The sequence below is a fragment of the Falco peregrinus genome, chromosome 4, assembly GCF_023634155.1.
Source record: "Falco peregrinus isolate bFalPer1 chromosome 4, bFalPer1.pri, whole genome shotgun sequence".
In the NCBI taxonomy this organism is placed as follows: domain Eukaryota; kingdom Metazoa; phylum Chordata; class Aves; order Falconiformes; family Falconidae; genus Falco; species Falco peregrinus.
Window position 1 is genome coordinate 45,692,849 of NC_073724.1, and position 20,702 is coordinate 45,713,550.

At 42.9% G+C, this 20,702-nt stretch overlaps 1 protein-coding gene across 3 annotated transcripts; it reads left to right on the plus strand.

The window, feature by feature from the left end:
* The first annotated feature begins 1 nt into the window (after nt 1).
* Nucleotides 2-17,557, plus strand: SETD4 (SET domain containing 4). 3 transcript variants are annotated; one of them, XM_055802060.1, is made up of 11 exons: nt 2-57; nt 1,170-1,272; nt 1,719-1,814; nt 2,769-2,806; nt 4,462-4,550; nt 5,237-5,666; nt 6,420-6,594; nt 7,276-7,357; nt 7,711-7,791; nt 8,809-8,932; nt 9,861-17,557. In XM_055802060.1, exons 2-11 carry the CDS (start codon nt 1,203-1,205, stop codon nt 9,993-9,995), a joined length of 1,320 nt encoding a protein of 439 aa, XP_055658035.1. In that variant the 5' UTR covers nt 2-57; nt 1,170-1,202; the 3' UTR covers nt 9,996-17,557. The 3 variants fall into 3 exon arrangements, with proteins under 3 accessions (XP_055658035.1, XP_055658036.1, XP_005229553.2); XM_055802061.1 differs by having other exon boundaries at nt 9,195-10,003; XM_005229496.4 differs by lacking the exon at nt 2-57 and adding an exon at nt 89-655.
* The last annotated feature ends 3,145 nt before the right edge of the window (nt 17,558-20,702 follow it).

Sequence of the window (20,702 nt, forward strand, 5' to 3'; positions counted from 1 at the left end):
GGCGAGGGCCTGAGGCGGGCAGGGACAGGGTGGCCGCGCCTGCGCCCTCTCCGGCAGGTGGGCTGGCGGGGGTGGGGGATGCCGGGCAGCGCATCCGCCTTTGCTCTCTCCCTCGTTGCGGTTTCAGCCCGGGAGGGAATCGGGAGCTGGAGCTGGGTCGCCCCGGGGTGGTGGGGTTTCTCGTTACACTCCTCAGTCTCCACTACCTTAAAATGCCGGGGGCATAGGCGGCCCCAAGCGGCGTCCGCTTCTCCGGGGCGATGCGGGGCCTTGCCGGTCAGAGCGGGAGGGGCGGAGCGGCCCAGCGTGCGGCGGGAAGCGCCAGCGCTCCCTCAGCGGTTCCGCCCCGCTCTGGGGCGCGCAGCGGGTCGCCCGTCACTGGCGGCCGCACGGCTTGTGCCGAGCTGCCGGGGGGGGGTGTGCTGTTAGACCAGCCCCCTCAGCGCCGGGGGACAGGGTGGCTGGCGTCCTCAGGCGTGCTGGCGGCGGGGGAGGCCGTGCCGCGGCGGGGGAGAGCTGCGCGGCGGCGTGCCCGGCCTTCTGCCCCGCCGTTCGGCGCGCCCTCGCCTCAGGCGGTCCCTGCGCTCCTGAGGCTCAGCTAAAGGTGGTGCTGGCACGGGGAAATTAAATACACCTTTCAACAACAGACCGAGGTGTAAGGAGCGTGGCTGATACAGCTCAGTTTATCGTGCATGCTGGAGTGTGGAGCTGCGCTGTGCCACGGTGCTGCACCGGGCCGGCGCTTCTGGTCAGCACAGGGGGGGCGAGAGGTTTTCTGCAGCGTGTGCGATTAGAGACCCCCATTCTGCTCTTGTTATTTGAAGAAACAAACTGCAGAGGCTGTTTATGCCCATTAATTTTCCATAATTGTAATACATTAGCTGTTTGAAAACTCAGTTGTGTGCCCATGAACACGGGTGTCTCGTTTCCTTTAGAGGGTTATGGCCGTGCCTCGGCCAGGGTGATGTTTGGGAGGTAAGGGCTTCCCGCCTTTCCTCATCCCTTTCACCCACCCTCCTCTAGGTGTTTGCTTCTAGCGTGTTTCCTAAACTTTAGAGACACAGCTTATTAAACAGTCAGTGCTCTGATTTTATTGAGATAAAAGAAACATGTACTATTTGAAAGGGACTTAAAGATATTTTTAAGTAACTTTTTTTTTTTTAATTCAGGTTGTCTAAATAAGGCAAAATCTGTTACTTAATATGAAGAAAAACAGAGGTCGAACAGGCCGAAAGAGAAGAAGAAAACACTTGCAGAGTTTTATGGGTGGAGGTACTGTCCCTGGAAGTATTGCTAAATAATAAAATAACCAATTGTTTGTCAGGGTGTCATGATGTATATTTGTCAAACTATCTTTGTAGTTTGAAAATAACATTCATAAATGTTAGCTTTTTCTAAGTAAATATTCTAGCATTAGTTTAGAATCCCAAGCAGAGCATCGTGATTATGAGCTCTCTTTTCTGGCTAATGGCAAGTACTACATTACTCTTTAATTCCTTGACCCTTGAATATGCTGAATAACTCCTACAGTGTGAGAGCTCCTGGTGCCCAGAACTTTGTAAACTAGTTGGAGGGGAGCCTTTCTTGCTATTCTATTATGCTGTACTACAATGTCCAAAACACAGTTTTTCTGACTATACAGTAAAAATTTTCAATTTTCTTGATTTTCCAACAGAGTGCTATTTTATAGCATTAATCCCCTCATTTTTTATTTTTAGTCAACTGCAGTCAAAAGCTGGAATACATTAAACTTAAGAAGTGGCTGAAAAACAGAGGATTTGAAGACAGTAATTTAAGGCCAGCAGAGTTCTGGGGTAATGTTTTAATTATGTATTGGTGGTATGAATTTCTGATTCTTCTAAGAATATTATATTCCTGCTTTCATTTTGAACCCCACACTTGGCTGGCGTCAGGAAAAAAAAAACCAGTTACGGTTGGTCTTTTAAGGACTTCTGGCAAATGCACATGAATGCCATCTAATGTAAACAAGTAGGTATGGAGGCCTGAAGTAGTATGAACTGTTTCTTACATAAAGATGATCTCATGTAAAACTCTTGTACAAGAATACTCTGGTATGCTGCAAAACGTGCACACCTATGCTGAATTCCTTGTAGAAATTCTTAGTGTCAGTAGCACAGTTTTAAAGAAGAAAGTAGTATCTCTTTAAGCATTTCCAGTATCAGAATCTAACCTAGTTATCATTTCTTCATCTTTTTTTTCCCCCGTGCAAGTTCAGCAGATCTAGTGATACAGATAAGTAAATGATTTTAGAGCTGGGATTAACTTTGAACTGTTTACAGTAAAGGTATATACTTGTATTTTTTCTCTTTAAGTAGATTATGTTACAAAACTTTTTCAATATTAAATAGTAGAGAGAATAGCATGAATCAGAGAAAAACATTGTAAATAGAAATTTTAAAGTTTAGTTAAAACTCTGAAACCAAGAACAGCAGCCAGTGATGAAAGATGTGTTTAAAGAAAAAAATTAGGAAAAAGAAGTTGAGTATAAAGAACTGGACAGGAAGTGTTGCAGGAGATTCAGGGAAGGGCTTTCACAGGATCCTGAAAAGTAAAAAGAGAATCAGAGAACAAAGAAATAAGGTATATATATGGAACAATCCATAACCAGCTTTTATGATTTGTAAGAGATAATGTATGTTCTTTTAGAGCTTTTCCTTGCTGGTCTGTTAATTTATTGCAGCTTATTATAGTCTCCTGTATTTTACACATATACATGTATTTAAGCATCCTCTTTGTTCTCATTTCAGATACAGGAAGAGGACTGATGACAACAAAGGCTCTTCAGGTTAGTAATGTTGATTGTCATGCAAGAGCTCCTCAGATTTTTTTTAGATATAATAACTTTTGCAACAAACAAAGCTCAAAATTCCAGACAAAGTCTTCACAGTTCCTGTTGTGAATGTAGTTTCCAGCTAATACCAGAATTTGCAGTGTTAGCATATCTGGGAGGGCTTGTTGGATGAAGACATTCCTGTTTACATTTACAGAGATTTGGTATATAGTCTCGTGTTTCAGTTTAAGGCAATCAGTGGCTAACTGAAACCAGAAGGAGCAGGCCCCTTCTCCCTCAGCTGCTGGCTCCCCTAGCTTCCTTTGCATTGACTGTAACAGTCTTTCCCATTTGTGTGGTGAGTTGCTTTAGGAAGTTAAAGTAACAGAAAACTGTCTTCAAAAAAATTATTAGTTTCAATAGCTTTGCTCCTTGAAATCTCTGACCTTGGTTAGACAAGTGCTGGTACAAAGGGAGGAATGGCTTATCAGGGAGGGGGATGGAGGAAAGGAATGGGTTTGTAAGCAGCATTTGGCTTTAGATTGTTTTAGCCATAATATGAAACTACAGATTTAACCTCATGTTGACAGCACGGGTCATTTTGGTAGACCAGCTAATAGAAACATAATTTCTCAGACGTTCCCAGCAGAAAAGGGGAATGATACAAAAAATACCTTGCCTTTCAGATATTGGCGGAGAAAGGCTGAACTCTGACTGAATAGTGTCTCTCAGAAAATAGGCTTGTTGGAGACGTTTCCTAACTGGCATGAGAATAGTATACCAAATAATGGGGAATCAGACCCAGAAACTTTTATGAAATAGTATAGCAAGAGGTAGGAAGGAGATGCATTGGCAAAGTCATGTGTAGAGAACAGTGTATATTCTTACGCTGGCTCAGGGTTGGAGCCAGCAGTTGAAGCCACAAGCTGAGGTTATCCACAGTGTTGGGAGTCTGCAGAAAGTGAAATGAGAGCTAGACTCAACTGGGCTTGAGCAAGATAGGGAAACTCAGGAGATGAATGGGAAGGGGAGAGTATTGACCTGGTTCATGTCCTCTCCCTACAGGCATGGGCACGTACGGCTCAAGCCAGACATGAATTTGATTTACACACACAGCAGCTTGGCAAACAGCGTCAGCATAGACATGACCTAAAATATCCCTACCCCATACTGCTGTGTTGATAGAAGTTCAGTCATTTGTGAGATCTACTCTAAAATATATCTCAGTACAAAGAAAGTGAATAGCCAGACACCAGACTTTCTGTGAACAGTTAACACTCTGCAGGTGGCAGCTCCTAGTGACTGAAATTGTCCTCCTTCCCTGGACTGTGACTGTCTTAAAACCATGCCAGTTTCCATCAAGTTCAACACCATGTCACTGACTGGCTCAGCCTTGGCCAGCGGTCGGTCCATCTTGGAGCTGGCTGGCATTGGCTCTATCAGACACAATGGAAGCTTCCAGCAGTTTCTTGCAGAAGCCACCCCTGTAGCCCTCCCAACTATCAAAACCTTGCCATGCAAACCCAATACATATCTGTTTGCTTCCTGACATTGGTGTTCTCTGGAGAAGGTCTCTCTGTTCAGAAATAGTGTAGTAGATGAGTCATTTACACTTGACCTTTACTAATCTTTGTGTGTGGTTCCCTCTTCCCCACCCCCCTTCCCCAAAGGCAGGGGATCTGATTATTTCATTGCCTGAGAAATGCTTGCTCACCACGGGCACTGTCCTTAGTAGCTGCCTGGGAGAATACATTATGAGGTAAGTGAAAAGTGATGCTTTATGGGCAAGCTGGCGTTTACGGTGGGTTGCTTATTAGTGGATCAATCATCTTAAGCAGTGGTAGGGCTTTAAACTGCATACCCTAACTTGTTTGAGTATTTCTTGTGGACTTTCATGCATGTGGAATGCTTAGATAGGTAAGGTTTGGACAAAAAGCATCTCCTTTTAGCTAGGCAGAGCTGAGGACTGGTACAGGCTTGAACTTGACCTGCCTCTAGGGAAAGCTTGGACCTAAATGGCGGTTATGAATGGCTTATTGGGAATTTCTGAATGTGCTTCAATAGGAGAAGGAGGATAAAATGGAGTTGCAAAGCAGTCCCATGAACACGGCCTTTTAGAAAATTCAGAACAAAGACCTATGCTGGATATGTAGTACTTCTTATGTATCCTACACCCCCCCACCCCAAAGAAAAAAAAACCCAACCCAAAACCCAAACAACCCAACCCAAGAGGTGAGCTTGAAGTTGTTACTACAAACCAGCTTTTATAGCTCCTTTGAAATCATCAAAAGGACTTGGAAATGAACTACAAAGAAGTTTAAAATAGAAGCTATTTATAACACTTAAAATAACTAGAAGAGAGATAAAATACTGCTGCATGCATCCATTTCCTATCTCACCTCTGTGTATCTGCTGTGTTGGTATTTTTGTTTTGTTTTCTAATAGATGGAAGCCTCCTGTATCTCCTTTGATAGCACTGTGCACATTTTTAATAGCAGAGAAGCATGCTGGTGAGAAATCTCTGTGGAAGCCGTATCTTGATGTTTTACCCAAGACATACACTTGCCCTGTTTGTTTGGAGCGTGACGTAGTAAGCCTTCTTCCCGAACCTTTAAAAAAGAAGGCTCAGGAACAGAGAACGACAGTCCATGAGTTGTATGTGTCTTCCAAGGCTTTTTTCTCTTCTCTGCAGCCTTTGTTTGCTGAGAACACAAGAACTATTTTTAACTACAGTGCTCTAGAGTGGGCTTGGTGCTCTATTAATACCAGGACAATATACATGAAACATGCACAGAGGGAATGTTTTTCTCTTGAGCCAGATGTTTATGCATTGGCACCATATTTAGATTTGCTAAACCACAGTCCAAATGTTCAGGTAAGAAACAAAATAGATCACTTAATTTCTTTATTTGTAAGTGCAGTATCTCAATACAGTATGTATTTCTGTGATGGTTTGGGAGTGTCTGGAGGTCAGTGAGAAATCTCATAGTGGGAGCAATGTCTGTTGAGGACACATGCAGGCTGAGTACTCAGGGTTCATATATACCCTGGAGCTTGTTATTCAGCCCAAGGCAGTTGAATAAAGTTGATTCAAATGTTTCAGTTTATGTAGCAAAGCAAAGTTACAGGGAGAGCCCATCGCGGCTGGGTGAGATTTGCATCCAGGGTAGCAGTTTGTAAATATAACCCTACTCTGCTCCCCAAAAGGCTCAGCTCTTGAGACAAATCTTAAATTACATGGTCCCTGGGTTACTTCACCTCTGGCTGAAGCTTCTGAGCAGCCTTAGGAAAGTGCATAGAGCAATTCCACCCTTTGTCAGGGGCTGTGTGCCAGCAGAGTTGGGACAGAACAAAAGGGGCCAACTCTGCATGAAACCATCTTTATTTGCGGATTTGAGTCTTCTATAATAAGTTGCCACAGTGGGTAGCACATCCTGTGGACTAAGGTTTTGATGTCTGTTCTTCATGCTGATGGGTTGCCTTTCCAGACATCTGTAACACTACCTGTTTTCTTCCAGTGTTAGACTTGAGTGTTCAATACTGTTAGATTTTAATATTCAGGGTCTGATTCCTTTTTCACCCCGTCTTCCTGCCAAGAGTAAAACCTTTTGTTTTTAACTTCATGAAGGTAAAAGCTGCATTTAATGAACGGACAAGAAGCTATGAAATTTGGACAAATTCACAGTGCAGAAAATATGAAGAAGTATTTATCTGTTATGGGCCTCATGATAATCAGCGACTGCTACTAGAATATGGATTTGTTGCCGTGGATAACCCTCACAGCAGTGTTTATGTCTCATCAGGTTGGATTTATAGATTGTCTTGACATTGAAAGGCCCAATAGTAGAGAACAGAGCATATGAACTTGTTAATCCTTCTGTTTTCAACAGGAGATGTCAGTTAAAAGGTATAACTAAAGGATAGTGATGAAGTTCATGCGTATGCATCTACATATATGCACAATGCACAATATGCACATTAAGGCATTGTGGGTTTTTTTTCAGTACCATGAAAATATTTGTGTGTATTTCCAAGAAGTGGAATAGGGTTTGATACTACTTTCAACTGCATAGAATTTAAGGACTGAAGCTTTAAAATGGAAAGTGTTCTTTGGTGACTTTTCCTTTTGTAAAATTGCAATTCTTAGCAGCATATATGTAGAGATTCCAACTGGCTGTCTTAGATTGTATCATTGACTTCAAGATTGAAGTCCTGATCCCCACAAAATGAAGTTGGTGAGAGTGGTCCGTAACTTCAATTTGAGTCAGGATTTCCATTATAAGGTTACAAACCTGGAGATTTCTGATAGCCTTTCAGAAGTAGATACATTTTTGATTATGATAAAGTTCACCAAAATGTAACAGGTTTTGATCTTTGTCTTGTAGGTACTTGAAAAATATGGTTGAAATGTCATTTCAGAATTGAGGATTGTGGTTTCTTCTACATACCATTTACTTAAGTGTCTAAAATGTGTTTTTATGCAGATACTCTCCTCAAATACTTTTCACCACTGGACAAGCAAAGAAATGCAAAACTCTCCATTCTAAAGGATCATGATTTCTTAGAGTAGGTGTCTGGAGTTTTTTGTTTCCCTGTGAGCTTTCTTTTCAGTTTTCCTGGGAGTCAAATTTTGCTTCTAGTATCAGAATCCAGCATAAAATATTTTTTTTTTCAACAAACTGATTTGCTTGCTGTTTGTGAGAGAATGTAACAGTGGTTAACACCAATATCAAAGCTTGAGATAGGTTTCAAGATGTAGCCTGTCACCTATCTGTAGACAGCAGCACAGAAAGGGGAGTCAAGGAGTCCTGTAGTTCTGAAAAGCAGATCTTCCCATGTTGACACTTGTGAGGAAGAAAGCTATCATGCTCTAAAAGATCACCTGTACTTTTTGCATCTCATCACTTTTGACTTTTTAGGAATCTGACCTTTGGATGGGATGGACCATCTTGGAGACTCCTCACAGCCCTTAAGTTGTTAAGTCTTGGAGCAGATGAATTGTAAGTTTCAGTACTCTGAATATTTAGACAATTTGCATTTGCTCTTTTCCTTTATTTGCTCTTTGCTGGCTGTGTGTGAGGTACTGGGACAGTTGTTTTGGATCTCCAGTGTCTATCTCATTGACTCCAGGTGAGAAGTGAAAAGAAGAAAGGCAGAGAACACCATATAATGCAAAGTGATTGCCTATTTGCTGCTTTGGGCTTTTGCTTTATTGTATTAAATACTAGATACACCCCATTGTTTTCCCTTTCTATTTTGAGAATCAGCTATTACTTTAAGGCTCAGACTCCGGACCTTATTTTTTTTTTGTTGTTCGTTTCATGGGACTTTAAATGCTATTGACCTTGCTTGATTTCTTTGAAGCATGTGTTCCACAGGCTGCTTCTGAAATTCTAGGGCCAAGTAAGTTGCTGAAGTTCATCTCCAGTGACTGTTAGCGCAGATTTGATCATTTGTTCCAGATGGCAAATATGCCTCAAACAACATTAATAAAAATTATTACCTGGACTTTGCTTGTAATAGTAAATAAATAAAAAACAGTTTCTCTTGTTCAAAGCTGTTTATGCTTTGAAGATTAATTGCTGAGGGAAATAGGTTGATTATAAGAACTAAAAATAACTCCCAATGATACTGGTTACAAGCCCAGGTGAGGTGAAGTTTAGCAGAAGCCATGCTAATCAGTTCTGAGTGAACAGCTCTTATTCCTCACTAGTGCTGCTGAAGTTGGTGGCAGCACGGCAGAGCAGTAAAGACCAGAAGCATTGCTCTTAGTGCAGACTGTGGCTTTGGCTAAAAGGGTAGTGGTGGAGGATTGGAACTGCTGCTCCAGACCATTAAATTTCAATTTTCTTTTCCTTGCCTTATCAGTCTTATAGCTGAATGCTGTGTGCCTTTTTCATGTATGCTAACCTTACTTACTTATGCCAGCAGTATTATTCTTAGCATGACCATATGTTTATCATTCAGCTGGGGAATATAGCAAATGATTGTGTGTTGTTCAAACATTTTGATTCTAGTACTTGCTGGAGGAGAACGCTGCTCGGTGATATAATCTCAGCCAGAAATGAAGAGCAGACTTTGAATATAGCAGCAAAAATATGCAATTTTTTAATAAAGGAGACACAGCATGTCCTTCTCCAGGTAATTTGACTGGAATAACAAGGTAGTCCAGATTCCTTTCTTTCCTAGCGTTAAGTGTACAGCAGTGTAATTTTCTGGGGTGAGAATAGTGATGGAGGGAGTGGACTGCACTGGGGTGGTATAGAATTTATTTTCAGGGTGACTGACAGCACTGAATTGCTCAGCAGAATTTGTGACTGCAGCAAAGAAAGGAACCATGTTACAAAGCTTATATGAAGCCCTGCAAACAAGTGAAAAATACTTAATCTTTTTCTGCCTACAGTATCAGTGTGTTTGTTGAGGTTACTTCTTAAAAGAAAATGGAGACTTGTATGAGATGGGCACATAAGATGTTGCAGACCTGCCACGAGTGCCTTGTTGCAGAAAGTGAAGGCTGTGTTGGTTAAAGCCAGTGAAGCCAAATGAACTACTCATGTCAGCCAGTGTCCTGTGAAGGGAGGTCTGTGCTCTTAGAAAAACAATCTTCTCTTCCTTTCTGAATTTTGGCAAACAAATGTGTACTTAATGTCAAGTTTGATAGCTGTCATGGAAAAGAATTGCTAAAACCACACTTTTGCAAAGGAAACTTATATGTGTACAGGGTATGAGGTCAGTCTGGTTTTGAGCAACATCTTGAGGACAGTATGGACTTAGGAGCCAAATATCATGTAAACATTACCCTTCCCTTCCTCTCCTTGTTTTTGATATGCTTCCTATCCATATGATTTTTTGCTCATTTTTTCCCCTTTTTTCCCTTTTTTTTTCTTTTACTACTATTACTGTTTCTCTTGTGTAAAATTAAACACACCCCCACACCCCCACACCCCCACCATTTTGACATAGTTAATGGAATCTCTACTATAGATAAGCTTTCCACAAATTTTATGTTCATGTCCTATATTAAATAATTAAATTTTTAGTAATTTCATCCCATTTGTATAAACTTCAGATTTCCCAGTTGAAAAGGAACAAGGAGAACCTCAAAAACCACCTGGCTTTGGTAGAAGCGCTACGCTTGGAAGACCTGAAGGTACTACAAAAATCAGCTGAGATTCTTTCCAGCTTGAATATGGTGACAACTTGACTCATCTGGAGCTGTGATAGCTGTGGCTGATTGGAGCTCATTTGCTATGGATGTGACTTGCTCAACTGTTTTAATGGAATGGAGCAGCAAAGAATAATGTAAAAAAGTCATCAGAATATGGCTAGTTTTGTTTACAGGGTCACACAGGAGCCGGGGTCTTATTTTGTTCTTTGCTGACCTTCTTCAGTAATACAAAGGATTAGCCCAAATGGTGGGGGAGCACAGGTGGCTTTCGACACATCTTGTTGAAATCATGGCTGCTGTGAGCAAAACAGCTTCTGGGGTAATTTGGGCAGCCCCAGGGTTGTGGGCTCCAGCTGTCCTAGAATTTATAGCTGCCTGTGTGGCTCAAGTATGGATCATAGGATTGAACAGATACTCCTCAGCATGTGTTTGAGCTCTGGTTGTTGACAGAGAGGAAGAGGACAGAGCCACTTAACATTTGCCCTGTACTGATCCTGGAGTAATAGATGCAGACTAGAGCACAGATCAACCCTACTGTGAACCAACTCCAAATAATTTCCTTTGCAATTTCAGCCCAAGTGTTTCTTGAATGTTAAGGAAGCATGAATTTCCCTCCTTTACTCTCTCAAAGCTCCTTCCAGACTCAATAGTTTGTGTTCTGACGACTCCTGCTGGGAATGAGAGCCGAAAGGATATATCACTTCAAACTCTGTTTCTTGTTTGGAAGACCACCCAGGCAATTAATTCTGTTGCCATTTGGTCCTGGTGATCACATTGAGAAATGTTTCTATTCCGTCTACAAGGGGATAGTCTCATGAGCTGCTTTTCAGTATTAGTTCTACTTAAGTAGGGATCTAGAGCTCCCGATGTCAATTAGGCTAGAGAGACTTCTTCAAGGGCTATTTCAGGGCAGGACCCTTACTTAAGCTGTAAAAACTTCATTTATAATTGTGATTGTGTTGTGATTATTTTGCATTTTGTGGGGAATCACATTTAATAGATTTTTTCATTATTTTTAGCATTTTTTTAGAACTCTGTTTTTAAAGTGTTTATTTTTGTAGAAATATTGCTTTATTTTCTACAAAGCTTCTCTATTTTTGAAATTATGGAATGGTATACAGCAGTAAAGGCATTCTAGCTAATGATATAATTTAAGGAAAGAAATGCAACAAGAGAAAACCGTTAAGTATTCAAGCTCAAATGCACTTTCAGACTTTTTGTGGTACCTTGTGAACAAGAATATTATTGTGTAAACTTGCTAGGATTCCAGGGGTTTTCCTTGCCTTTTTATTTTTTTTTTTCCTTGCCTCAGTCTGTTTGGGAGAGGAAATGTCTTGGAGCTCTGAGAAGGGCCCTTCCCTGCCTAGAAGGATGTGTTTGGTTTGTGTTCAAAGGGAGAAGTGTAACTGTTGTTACTCAGTTTCCAAAACCAAAAGTTCTTGGTTTTGAGGTGCCATCTTTGTAATCTTTTCCTAGGATTAGGAAATTCTGAAAATAAGCTTTTTTTCTGCCTTGGTTACTGTAATGCACTGAGACTCTTGTACTCTGAGACTTCCTGTATTGTTCATATGGAGATACAGCGTGTTGTTACTTTACATTTCAGAGCAGAGGGCAGTATGAATGAGTTGAGAGAGGAACTGAAGTGCTTTTTGGCACTAGAAGCACATTTATTGATATCCTTTGGGCCAACTTGCTTTCACATTTGCCTAAACTGTGGTTTTAACCTCTGCAAGTCACTTGGCACCATATTTTATACTCCGGTCAGTCCCATTCTGAAGTACTGACTGGGGTGAGGTGACTGTCTGGGTTTGGGAATGCAATCTCTACTGAGATTATATACAGAGGGCAACACTCATTAGCTTGTGTGAGGGTCCTTCTGTACCACTGAGCCTACCTACAGCAGAGATAAGTGGGGCTAAGACCCTGACCCCCGTGCCTGTTGCCCAGCCATTTTGGTTAGGTCTGCAAAAAGATCTACAGAAGGTGTGGATGGCTTAAAGCGGGTGGAGGGTGACTGAGCATTCACAGTGTAAGGGCTTTCAAAGGAAGCTTAAAGAAGTCAGGTTCAAAATTAACAGAATGTGGTGACAAACCCATTGATGTTACTAAGGTATATGGATACAAAAAGTGACATGGGTGAAAAGCACATACACATGGAAGACAGAGCTGTTGGCAGTTACCAGCCAAACAACTTTGTCCTTACATAGTCCCCTGATCTCAAAATACTTGAAGGCTGGGAGGGTATTGATGGCAAGTATTGTACGTGCTTGACCTGTGCTTGCTCTTTTAAGGTGTTGGTGGACACTCTGGGAAACAGGGTAGTGGGCTAGAGGGATTCTTGCTTTCAACATGTCCTGCAGTTTCTATGATTACATTTGAACTGTTTGACCTCTTTCTTTCTTTTAATAAATTCTTTTTTCATTCTCTAAGAACAGATGTGTTACTCATTTTATAATTTTATAATGAGATGGTACCAGAGTTAAAGATGATAAGGATGTTTGGTTGTGGTTTTGGTTTGGGTTTTTTTTTTTCTTTTTCTTTTTTTTTTTCCTGGGGATGGCTATTTTGAGAACAATTTTTGTAGGATGTCTTGCAAGATGGATACTAGTTTGACAGAAGTTTATTTGCTTTGGTATTGCACTATAGACTACACATTTATACCAGGTGGTTTGAATATGGGCTCTACTTCTGTAACTCCTACACACCCTCCAGGGAGTGTCGGAAGGAGATCTGGCAGTGCAGGAGAGTAGGCAGTATGAATTGCTTGTCTGTGTCTTTCATGTAAGCACAGCAGTAAGCCCCCAGCTTTGTAGCATTGTAGCAAGCGTTCTGAATAGAGCCATGTGTGTTTAATGTCAAAGGCAAAATCCTGCCTGAATAAACTATGGAATTGGAACTAGTGCTTTTGTAGCACACATCAATAGCAATGGATTTTTAACAAGAATAAATGAATGTAACCTGGGTCATGATTCGGCATTTATGTATATATATGCCTAGTCAGCAAAACCTTAAATTCTTTTTTTGAATCAAACCTAAACTATATGCAAGGCAGGGCATCCCAAGATGGGCTAAGAGCTAGGGTGCCTGAAGAAGTAACGGCACTGGGACTGCTCTCCAGCTGTCTTACAGAACACTAAATCATGTTTTCAAAGAGTGAAGATGCTTAGTCTCAGCCTCTGCTTTAACTAGAGCCCCTTTGAGCTGCAGACATCTTAATCGCTTAGCTTTAGTGTCATGATGTTAACATTTGACTCTGGCTCTCTGTTAGTCTAAGAAGGGATTTAGCTGTGATCTTAGTGTGGAAAGACATAGTTATTCCCCTCTTCGTATAAATTCCCTTTCAGATAGTATCTGCAAATCTCAGCAACAGGAGGAATAAACCACAGCTTTTTACCATTAGCAGTACAAACCTGGTATAGACCACGGCAGTGAGCTAGATTCTCTTCCAGCTTGTGCAGTGTTACTCAGAGACCTAAAGTAGGAATGCATTCTGTGACTACAATGAAGACACTGAGTTTGAGTAGGTGCAATGAGAGAAGCTTTATTTCTTGTGATAAGAGCATGAGAGAAATAGCACAGATTGATTTTTAATATTTTTTTTTGAGGGGGGAGTTGATTTAGTGCAGTCCGAGGTCACCAAAAATTGATCAACATGAAATCTCATGACAGTATCTTTCCTGTGTCAATTTATGTAAATATGGCATGGATTTTCTTTGATCTTCTACAGAGAGTGGCTTCTAGTTTACAGTTTTCTTCAGCTGTAATGTGTGGAGATCATCTATCATTGCTAAGTGCCTTTAGACCTACCTGTTTCAGGACAAGATAAGGGAGTATCAACTCTCACACCCTGATAATTAAAGCTTTTAGGTACACTGTGAAAACATTTCACAGATGACATTCCCAAAGAAAGAACTTTTAAAAAGGATGTCTACCAAGTATGTAGCCCCTCCCCACCTAGCAGATAAAGGATACCCCTTTAAAAGTGCCACACTTGGGCATGACTTGAAGGGTTTGTTTGTGCTTGGTGCATCTATGACTGCAGTGATGGAGATAATGAACTCCAGGACAGAGGGAAATTGTCCCAATAGAACTTTGTGTGTTTCTTTACACAAGAAATGTGAACTAAAGGTGTTAAAAATTTGCTAACTTTCCCTCAGTTTGGATGAGCAGTTGGATCTGAACCATGTGAAATCAATGGTTTTAATCCTTTCAGTACAAAAGCAGTTCAGTGGCTGAATTCAAGTAGAACAACTTGATTTTATCCCTGTCCAACAAAGCTTAGGTGGCATCAGTCTGCTGCAGGTTGGAATGTAAAGGAAAAAAGTACATTTCCAGTTCATTCCACTGAATGTTTTAGTGGATATCTGTAATTCCAGTATAAAGTTTTAGAAAGCACCGCAACGAGTTGTATTCAATGGAAAAGCAAAGATACTCAATGAACCCCAAACTAAATTGCATAAAACTAGTACAAAATTTATGCAGTCTCTGTGTTGTCCACTAGATGATGCAACTGTACTACAGAGAAACATGAAATTACAGTATATCCATATGCAATTATAATCCTATTCACTGTATTATATTTTTAGTAGTAGAAAGCGTAGTCTTCAATGACACACCATGGTTGGTATTAGATAAATAGTTGAAAATGCAGTTTTCTTTCTGCTGGTTTCAAGTGAAACTTGAAGCTTTGTAATCTTCTATCTTTTATCTTTTTTTTTTTTAATTTATTTTAACTTTGTTGGAATTTCTCCTCCCTCAAGTTGAATCATGTTGTTCTTCCCTGACACTGTCACATGAGACATAACTAATAGTTCAAATCATCTTTGTTATGTTAACTTGACCCTAATGGTTTAGTTAGTGGGGTTGCAATGGAGAACTGTCTGCTCACATATTTTTTCTTCAGAAATTACAGGCCAGATTCATCTTTTGCACAGATTGCTTTCAATAATGTCCTTTGATGTGGCTGATTGAACTCTGAAATATTTCCTCTGTGTACGGTGATTTTGTGCACTGTCCCTTGTGTCAGTTCTCTGGCGTCTAATAGTAATAAGCTGATGTTTGACCCTTTCCTTTGCTGGGGATTTCTACACTGCCCGTTTTTGTGACTTGTGTCTGCTTATTATTTTTGATGTGTGTTTGTTGCCTTGCTCAGTTTCCCAAGGGCTTCTGAAATAGCCAGTATGTGTCTACTCTGCGTGTCCTTAAGAGTCCCTTCAGGTTGCCCCAGTTGCCCCACAGCTAAAAAGAGGAAGAGTGGAGAGATCTGCTCCTTGCAAAGCTACTGTTTTCTCCTGAGGCCCTATCTCCTTCCCTTAGCTCTTTCCCCGTACCTCTAGTGTCGGACCATACTGTGACATACCAATCTTGAGAGCACTGAAGTGATTTGGGCTCTAGTACTACCCTGTGTGTGGCAGGAGGTAGTTGTTTGCAGTGCACTTTTAATGTAAGAATGTTTTCCCTCTTCACATATACCTGTATTTGTTCCAAGTCTGGCAGGGCTAGCTGTGTCCAGTGCTCTACCTCTCCACTAGGATGCCAGAGTTGGACTGGAGACACTGTTAGATGAGCACTGTATCCCTCGCAGATACATCCAGCAGGCACTGGATGTGCTATTTTAGTAGCTCACTCCTGCTGGGGCTGCTCTGGAAGGAGCTGGCAGTAGCAGTTTGGTTCTTTTGACCCTTGGCAGGGAATGATGACTATGGAGAGGACAGAGGAATATTCTCAGCATGAGGCTGGTGCCATGCCTGTCTGTACCACCCTGCCTGGGCTGGCATCCAGAGCCTGTATCCGTAAGAAGCCAGCCCTCTTTACAGCAAAGTAGTGCCAGTGCATTTGTGTATCCTTCCCACGAGATGGACTTTGCATGGACAGAGATACTTGGTGAAGGTGGTCTGGCCTGCAGAGGATGTTGACGAGAAATCAGAAGGGACCGTGCCATCCCAACATGACTCATGCTGCTCTGCACTGTTTCTGATGAGTACTGAGATGCTGGGCTAGCCAGCCCCTGGCTCAGGAGTGGGAAAACACTGTGTAGGTCATGGGAGACTCCTAAAGGCCTGCTAGGAGTGCAGTGTGGGTTGGGTTGCAGAGGTGGAAGCGGGAGGGTGGGCTAGTACAAGAGGGACAGGGTGGTCCCACTGGAGAGGGGGTGTTTTGTACACTAATAAAGAGCACACACTCCTCTGACTTTTCTCTGCCTCTGACTTCATGTAGATAACTGGACAGTCCTGCTGCTCTGTCAGAAATGGTGTGGTGGCCAGGGTGGCAATTTCTGTGCAGAGTGGGAAGGAGCTGAGAAGGTGAGAGGGGTAAACATACAGTCTGGACAGTAACCCTTAGAAAATTTTATAGCATCAGGGAACACATATGTGTGCCATGCTGTGGCTAGCCAGTGCTATCCCAGCTTCATGAGAGCAAGGCTATTCGGTTTACTTGGCTGTGTAACCCTAGTTTGGTAATTTTTCTGCGCAATTAGAGCAGAGGCCCTCGGCTGAAAGACAGGGGAGAAAAAATGCTGTTTGTGCCAGAGCTGCAGTGATAAGGGAGCCTTTTGGTTGTGCTGGTCCATCTGGGTGTCTTGGTGCTCCATGCTGCCATGTACCGATGGAGACAGGTGTGGATCTCTCAGTGTTGCCAGGTGGCAAATCGGTCATGTCAGGCTTCTGGTACTGCAGTGTGGTCAGCTTCTCTGTCTTGGACAGACATCTAATGCCTCCCACCATCACTCAGTGGTGGGCTTGCCCTCCTGTATGGAATAGGAGTTGGCAGATGTGAGCTGCTCTGGCTGGGATGCTCTTGGGTGTGGAGCTGTCTAGTGAGGTAGGGAATGTGTATTGGAGGAAACAGAAAGCAATGAGAAGTCCCCAGATTTCATGTGGCATTTCAAATGGGGTGCTGTCATGATCACTGCTTTGAATATGCTCCGAGGCTAAGATGGTGGTGGTGGTCAGAAAGTTGGGCTTTGAGCATACAGCCAACAGCATTCACAAAGACAGTGTAGGTGTGGCATTTGAGACTGCTCTTTTATGTCACATTTGATAGATATTGGCTAATGTGTTCAGAAAATATGTGAGTGGGAGAACAGCATATTGAGATATACAGAGATTTGTTTTTTCGTGCATCCAGGCTACAATCAAAATAGAAAAAATAGAAAGTCAGAAGTTCTGAACCCAACTTTGGGCTTAACTATGTTGGAGACAATGGCAATGCTGGGTGCTTGTACCCCTGCAGAGAAGTCCCTGCCTATGGGAATGGCCATTCCCTTTCTAGATACGGGTAGAGAACCACATCTGCTTGGCATAGGCCCTGAGGAACACAGCAGATCGGTCTGATCTGAACCTTAGGAGACAACATTGTCTCTCTCCCTGTCTGCTTCCAGCAAAAACTGTGGAAAAATCAGTTCATCCCGTGTCTATTTTACAGTGATTTAATTCCACTTGGCTTTAACGGAGTTACACTTTGCCTTTGATATCTGGCCTCAGGGCTTCATTAGGCATAGTTATAGTCCCAAGCTTGCTGAAAGAAATTGGTTTATGTGGGTTCACGCTTTCTTTTTTCCTTTGTCTTCCCCTGCCTCCCCCCCCCCCCCCCCCCCCCCCCCCCCCAAGAAAAGAACAAAATGAATTGCAATTACAGGGTAGTTACTACAGCCTGATAGGAGGATCAGAAAGCATGTCTCCTCTTCCAACCTACTCTTAACCTACTCTTTGCACTGGAAGCACCAGAGTCTAGGCTGAACTCTTGCACTTGGGGAAAGCTGAGAGAGAGAGAGCATGAAAGAGCTCAAATTCCCTTCTGTGCAGGGTGGCTGGATGGGTTAAGAATTGGCCAGTTACGATACCACTCAGTTTGTTAGCAGACATACCCCAGCCTTGGCTCTTTTGGAGCGCATTACACTTGAGTCATGACTGTGGTAACATCCTGCAGTGTGGGTAGAAGTCTCATGGTCACAGGGTTCGCACCGCTTCAATCTACTCTTGAGGTAGCTCTTAATTTCCTCCAGTGAAAGCACAGAGATGAAGCCATAGAGGAACAGCACCTGACACAGCTGAAGTACCATGGTTAGGCTGCCATATGCCTGACTTTTCACTGAAAAAGTGTTTTTCAGGTGGAAAAAGCAGAATTTGGTTCTTACTCTGGGTCTCCCAGAAGGCAGAGAGCTCCTTTGACACAGCAATACCTAGAGTGTGCCTGACCAGCCCCATCTAGCTCAGGAAGTGTGGGTCAGATGAGTAGACACTGAGGTGTACTGAACGGCAGAGCTCAAGAGGGTTGTGATCAGTGGCATGGGGTCTAGCTGGAGGCCTGTAGCTAGCAGCGTTCCCCAGGGGTCAGTACTAGGTCCAGTCCTGTTCAACTTACTCATCAGTGACCTGGATGAAGGGATGCTGTACCCTTAGCTCATGACACAAAACTGGGAGGAGTGGCTGACACACCAGGAGGCTGCGCTGCCATTCAGTCAGACCTGGTCAGGCTGGAGAGTTGGGTGGAGAGGAACCTAATGACGTTCAGTAAAAGCAAGTGTAAGGTCCTGCACCAGGGAGGAGCAACCCCATTCACCAGCACAGGCTGGGGGTGATCTGCTGGGAGGCAGCTCTGCGGAGAAGGACCTGGGAGTTCTGGTGGACAGTGGGTTGCCCCTGAGCCAGCGGTGGGCCCTTGGGGCCTAGAAGGCCAGTGGGATCCTGGGGGGCATTAGGAGCAGCGTGGCCAGCAGGTCGAGGGAGGTGATCCTGCCCCTCTGCTCTGCCCTGGTGGGGCCCCATCTGGAGTGCTGGGCGCCCCAGTTCAAGAGGGACAGGGAACTACTGGAGAGAGTCCAGTGAAGGACTACAAAGATGATGAGGGGACTGGGGCCATCTCCCTTATGAGGAAAGGCTGGGAGAGCTGGGCCTGTTTAGCCTGGAGAAGACTGAGAAGGGGTCTTCTCAATGCATACAAATATCTTAAGGGTGGGTGTCAAGAGGATGGGGCCAGGCTCTTTTTGGTGGTGCCCAGTGTCAAGATAAGGGGCAGTGGGTACAAACTGCAACACAGGAGGTTCCATCTGAATATGAGGAAAAAGTTCCCTGTTTGGAGGGTGACGGAGCACTGGAACAGGCTGCCCAGAGAGGGTGTGGAGTCTCCTTCTTTGGAGGTATTTAAAACCTGCCTGGATGCGATCCTGTGCAGCCTCCTCTAGGTGAATCTGCTTTAGCAGGGAGGTTGGACTAGATGACCTCCAGAGGTCACTTCCAACCCCAACCATTCTGTGATTCTGTGATCTATGCAGCTGAGCAGTGCAGGAAAGGCTTTATACGTCCAATGAGACCTGCACATGTTGGTCTTAACATATGTGTGCCAGGCAATCATTCTGCCCTCATACACAGTCTGATACTTGTCACCTGTACATGCTATGGCCACCTGGGCCTTATAAATAAAGCCATATGTGCATGATTGTTGCTTGTCCATGTCCGTGCTCGTTGGGCTTGTAGGCAAGTGAATCCCTGGTTTATGCCTTTCTCAGAACAATCAGGGAGCCTGAGGCAGAAGTCCTTTCCTGAAGTCTGAAGGAATATCCTGCTGAAGTTTTAAGCTGTTATGTCAAAAGTAGGTGGAAACTCAAGTCACAGCATTTATTATTTTTATTAATATTTTTCAAGATTCTTGGGAGAATCACCTGATGAGGGTAAACATTCCCCCTCACCTTAATGAAAAAAGAGAGATGCACCAATGGAAAAGTAATGGGTTAAGCATTCCTAATTTCAAAATAAATTGTTTTTGTTGAAGAAAACGTGCAGAGAATTGTGAAACAAAGAAACCCCAGACCACTGCAAAATGAAACAGCAGGAAAAATGTTCTTAATGTACCCACGTTCTCTGGAGTTTTCCCCCTGCTTTCCCCACTGGTTCAAGATGAAAGTATGATTTGAATCTGAGAAGTCAATAACAAGATGCAACTGTTGAATGTCAAGTAGCAGGGAAAATGTGAGCATTACTTGGATAATTCAGAAAACAGCTGCTGCAACTATGTAGCATCATACTAGTTAGAAAAAGTTGCTACTCCCCTTGGGAGGAAGAGACAAATTTCTGGTAACTTGGTGTCCTAGGGAAACAGTCAATATGGTTGTGATGCTGTGTGAGCCCAGGATGGACAGAGACTGGGGTGGGGACATCTCTCAGGGTTTGGGCTTTGGTGTCTCAGTGCCACACTTCCTCCCTTCTTAATACTTGCTTGCCTCTGGTGGGGTGTAGAGTTAGAGACAGTGTGGCGAGCAGGTATTGTGACACAAGGACCTGAGACAAATACTCTTGACAGTCTTAGGTAGAGCTAAATGGACTACAATCCTGTGTTTAAATGGAGAAAAGGTCAAAAGAGGACTAATAGTCAGTTATTTAAGTAATTCTTTAAACACTTCTTTCAGTCGTATAGCTTGAGCTGTTTTTACTTGTCTCAAAGCTCTCCATGACTGGTAAATATTTTAAAAAATATGGTATATGCTGGCTGTTACTGGTTGCAGGTTGTAGCTTGTATGTAAATCAAGTGCTGCTGACAGAAAGCTCCACTGTACACCCTTTTTGCACTCTGACCACTTCAGTATTAGAGAATCATTCTCTCCATTAGTGCACTTATATTATGAAGAATGATGTGGACCAGAGGTGCTAGCAGCTCCTCCTTTGTTTATAGCTAGAAAATATCTGACTGCTTAAAAGAACATGAAAATGAGTTTTGTCTTCCCTTCCTATTACTGTCAAACAAACT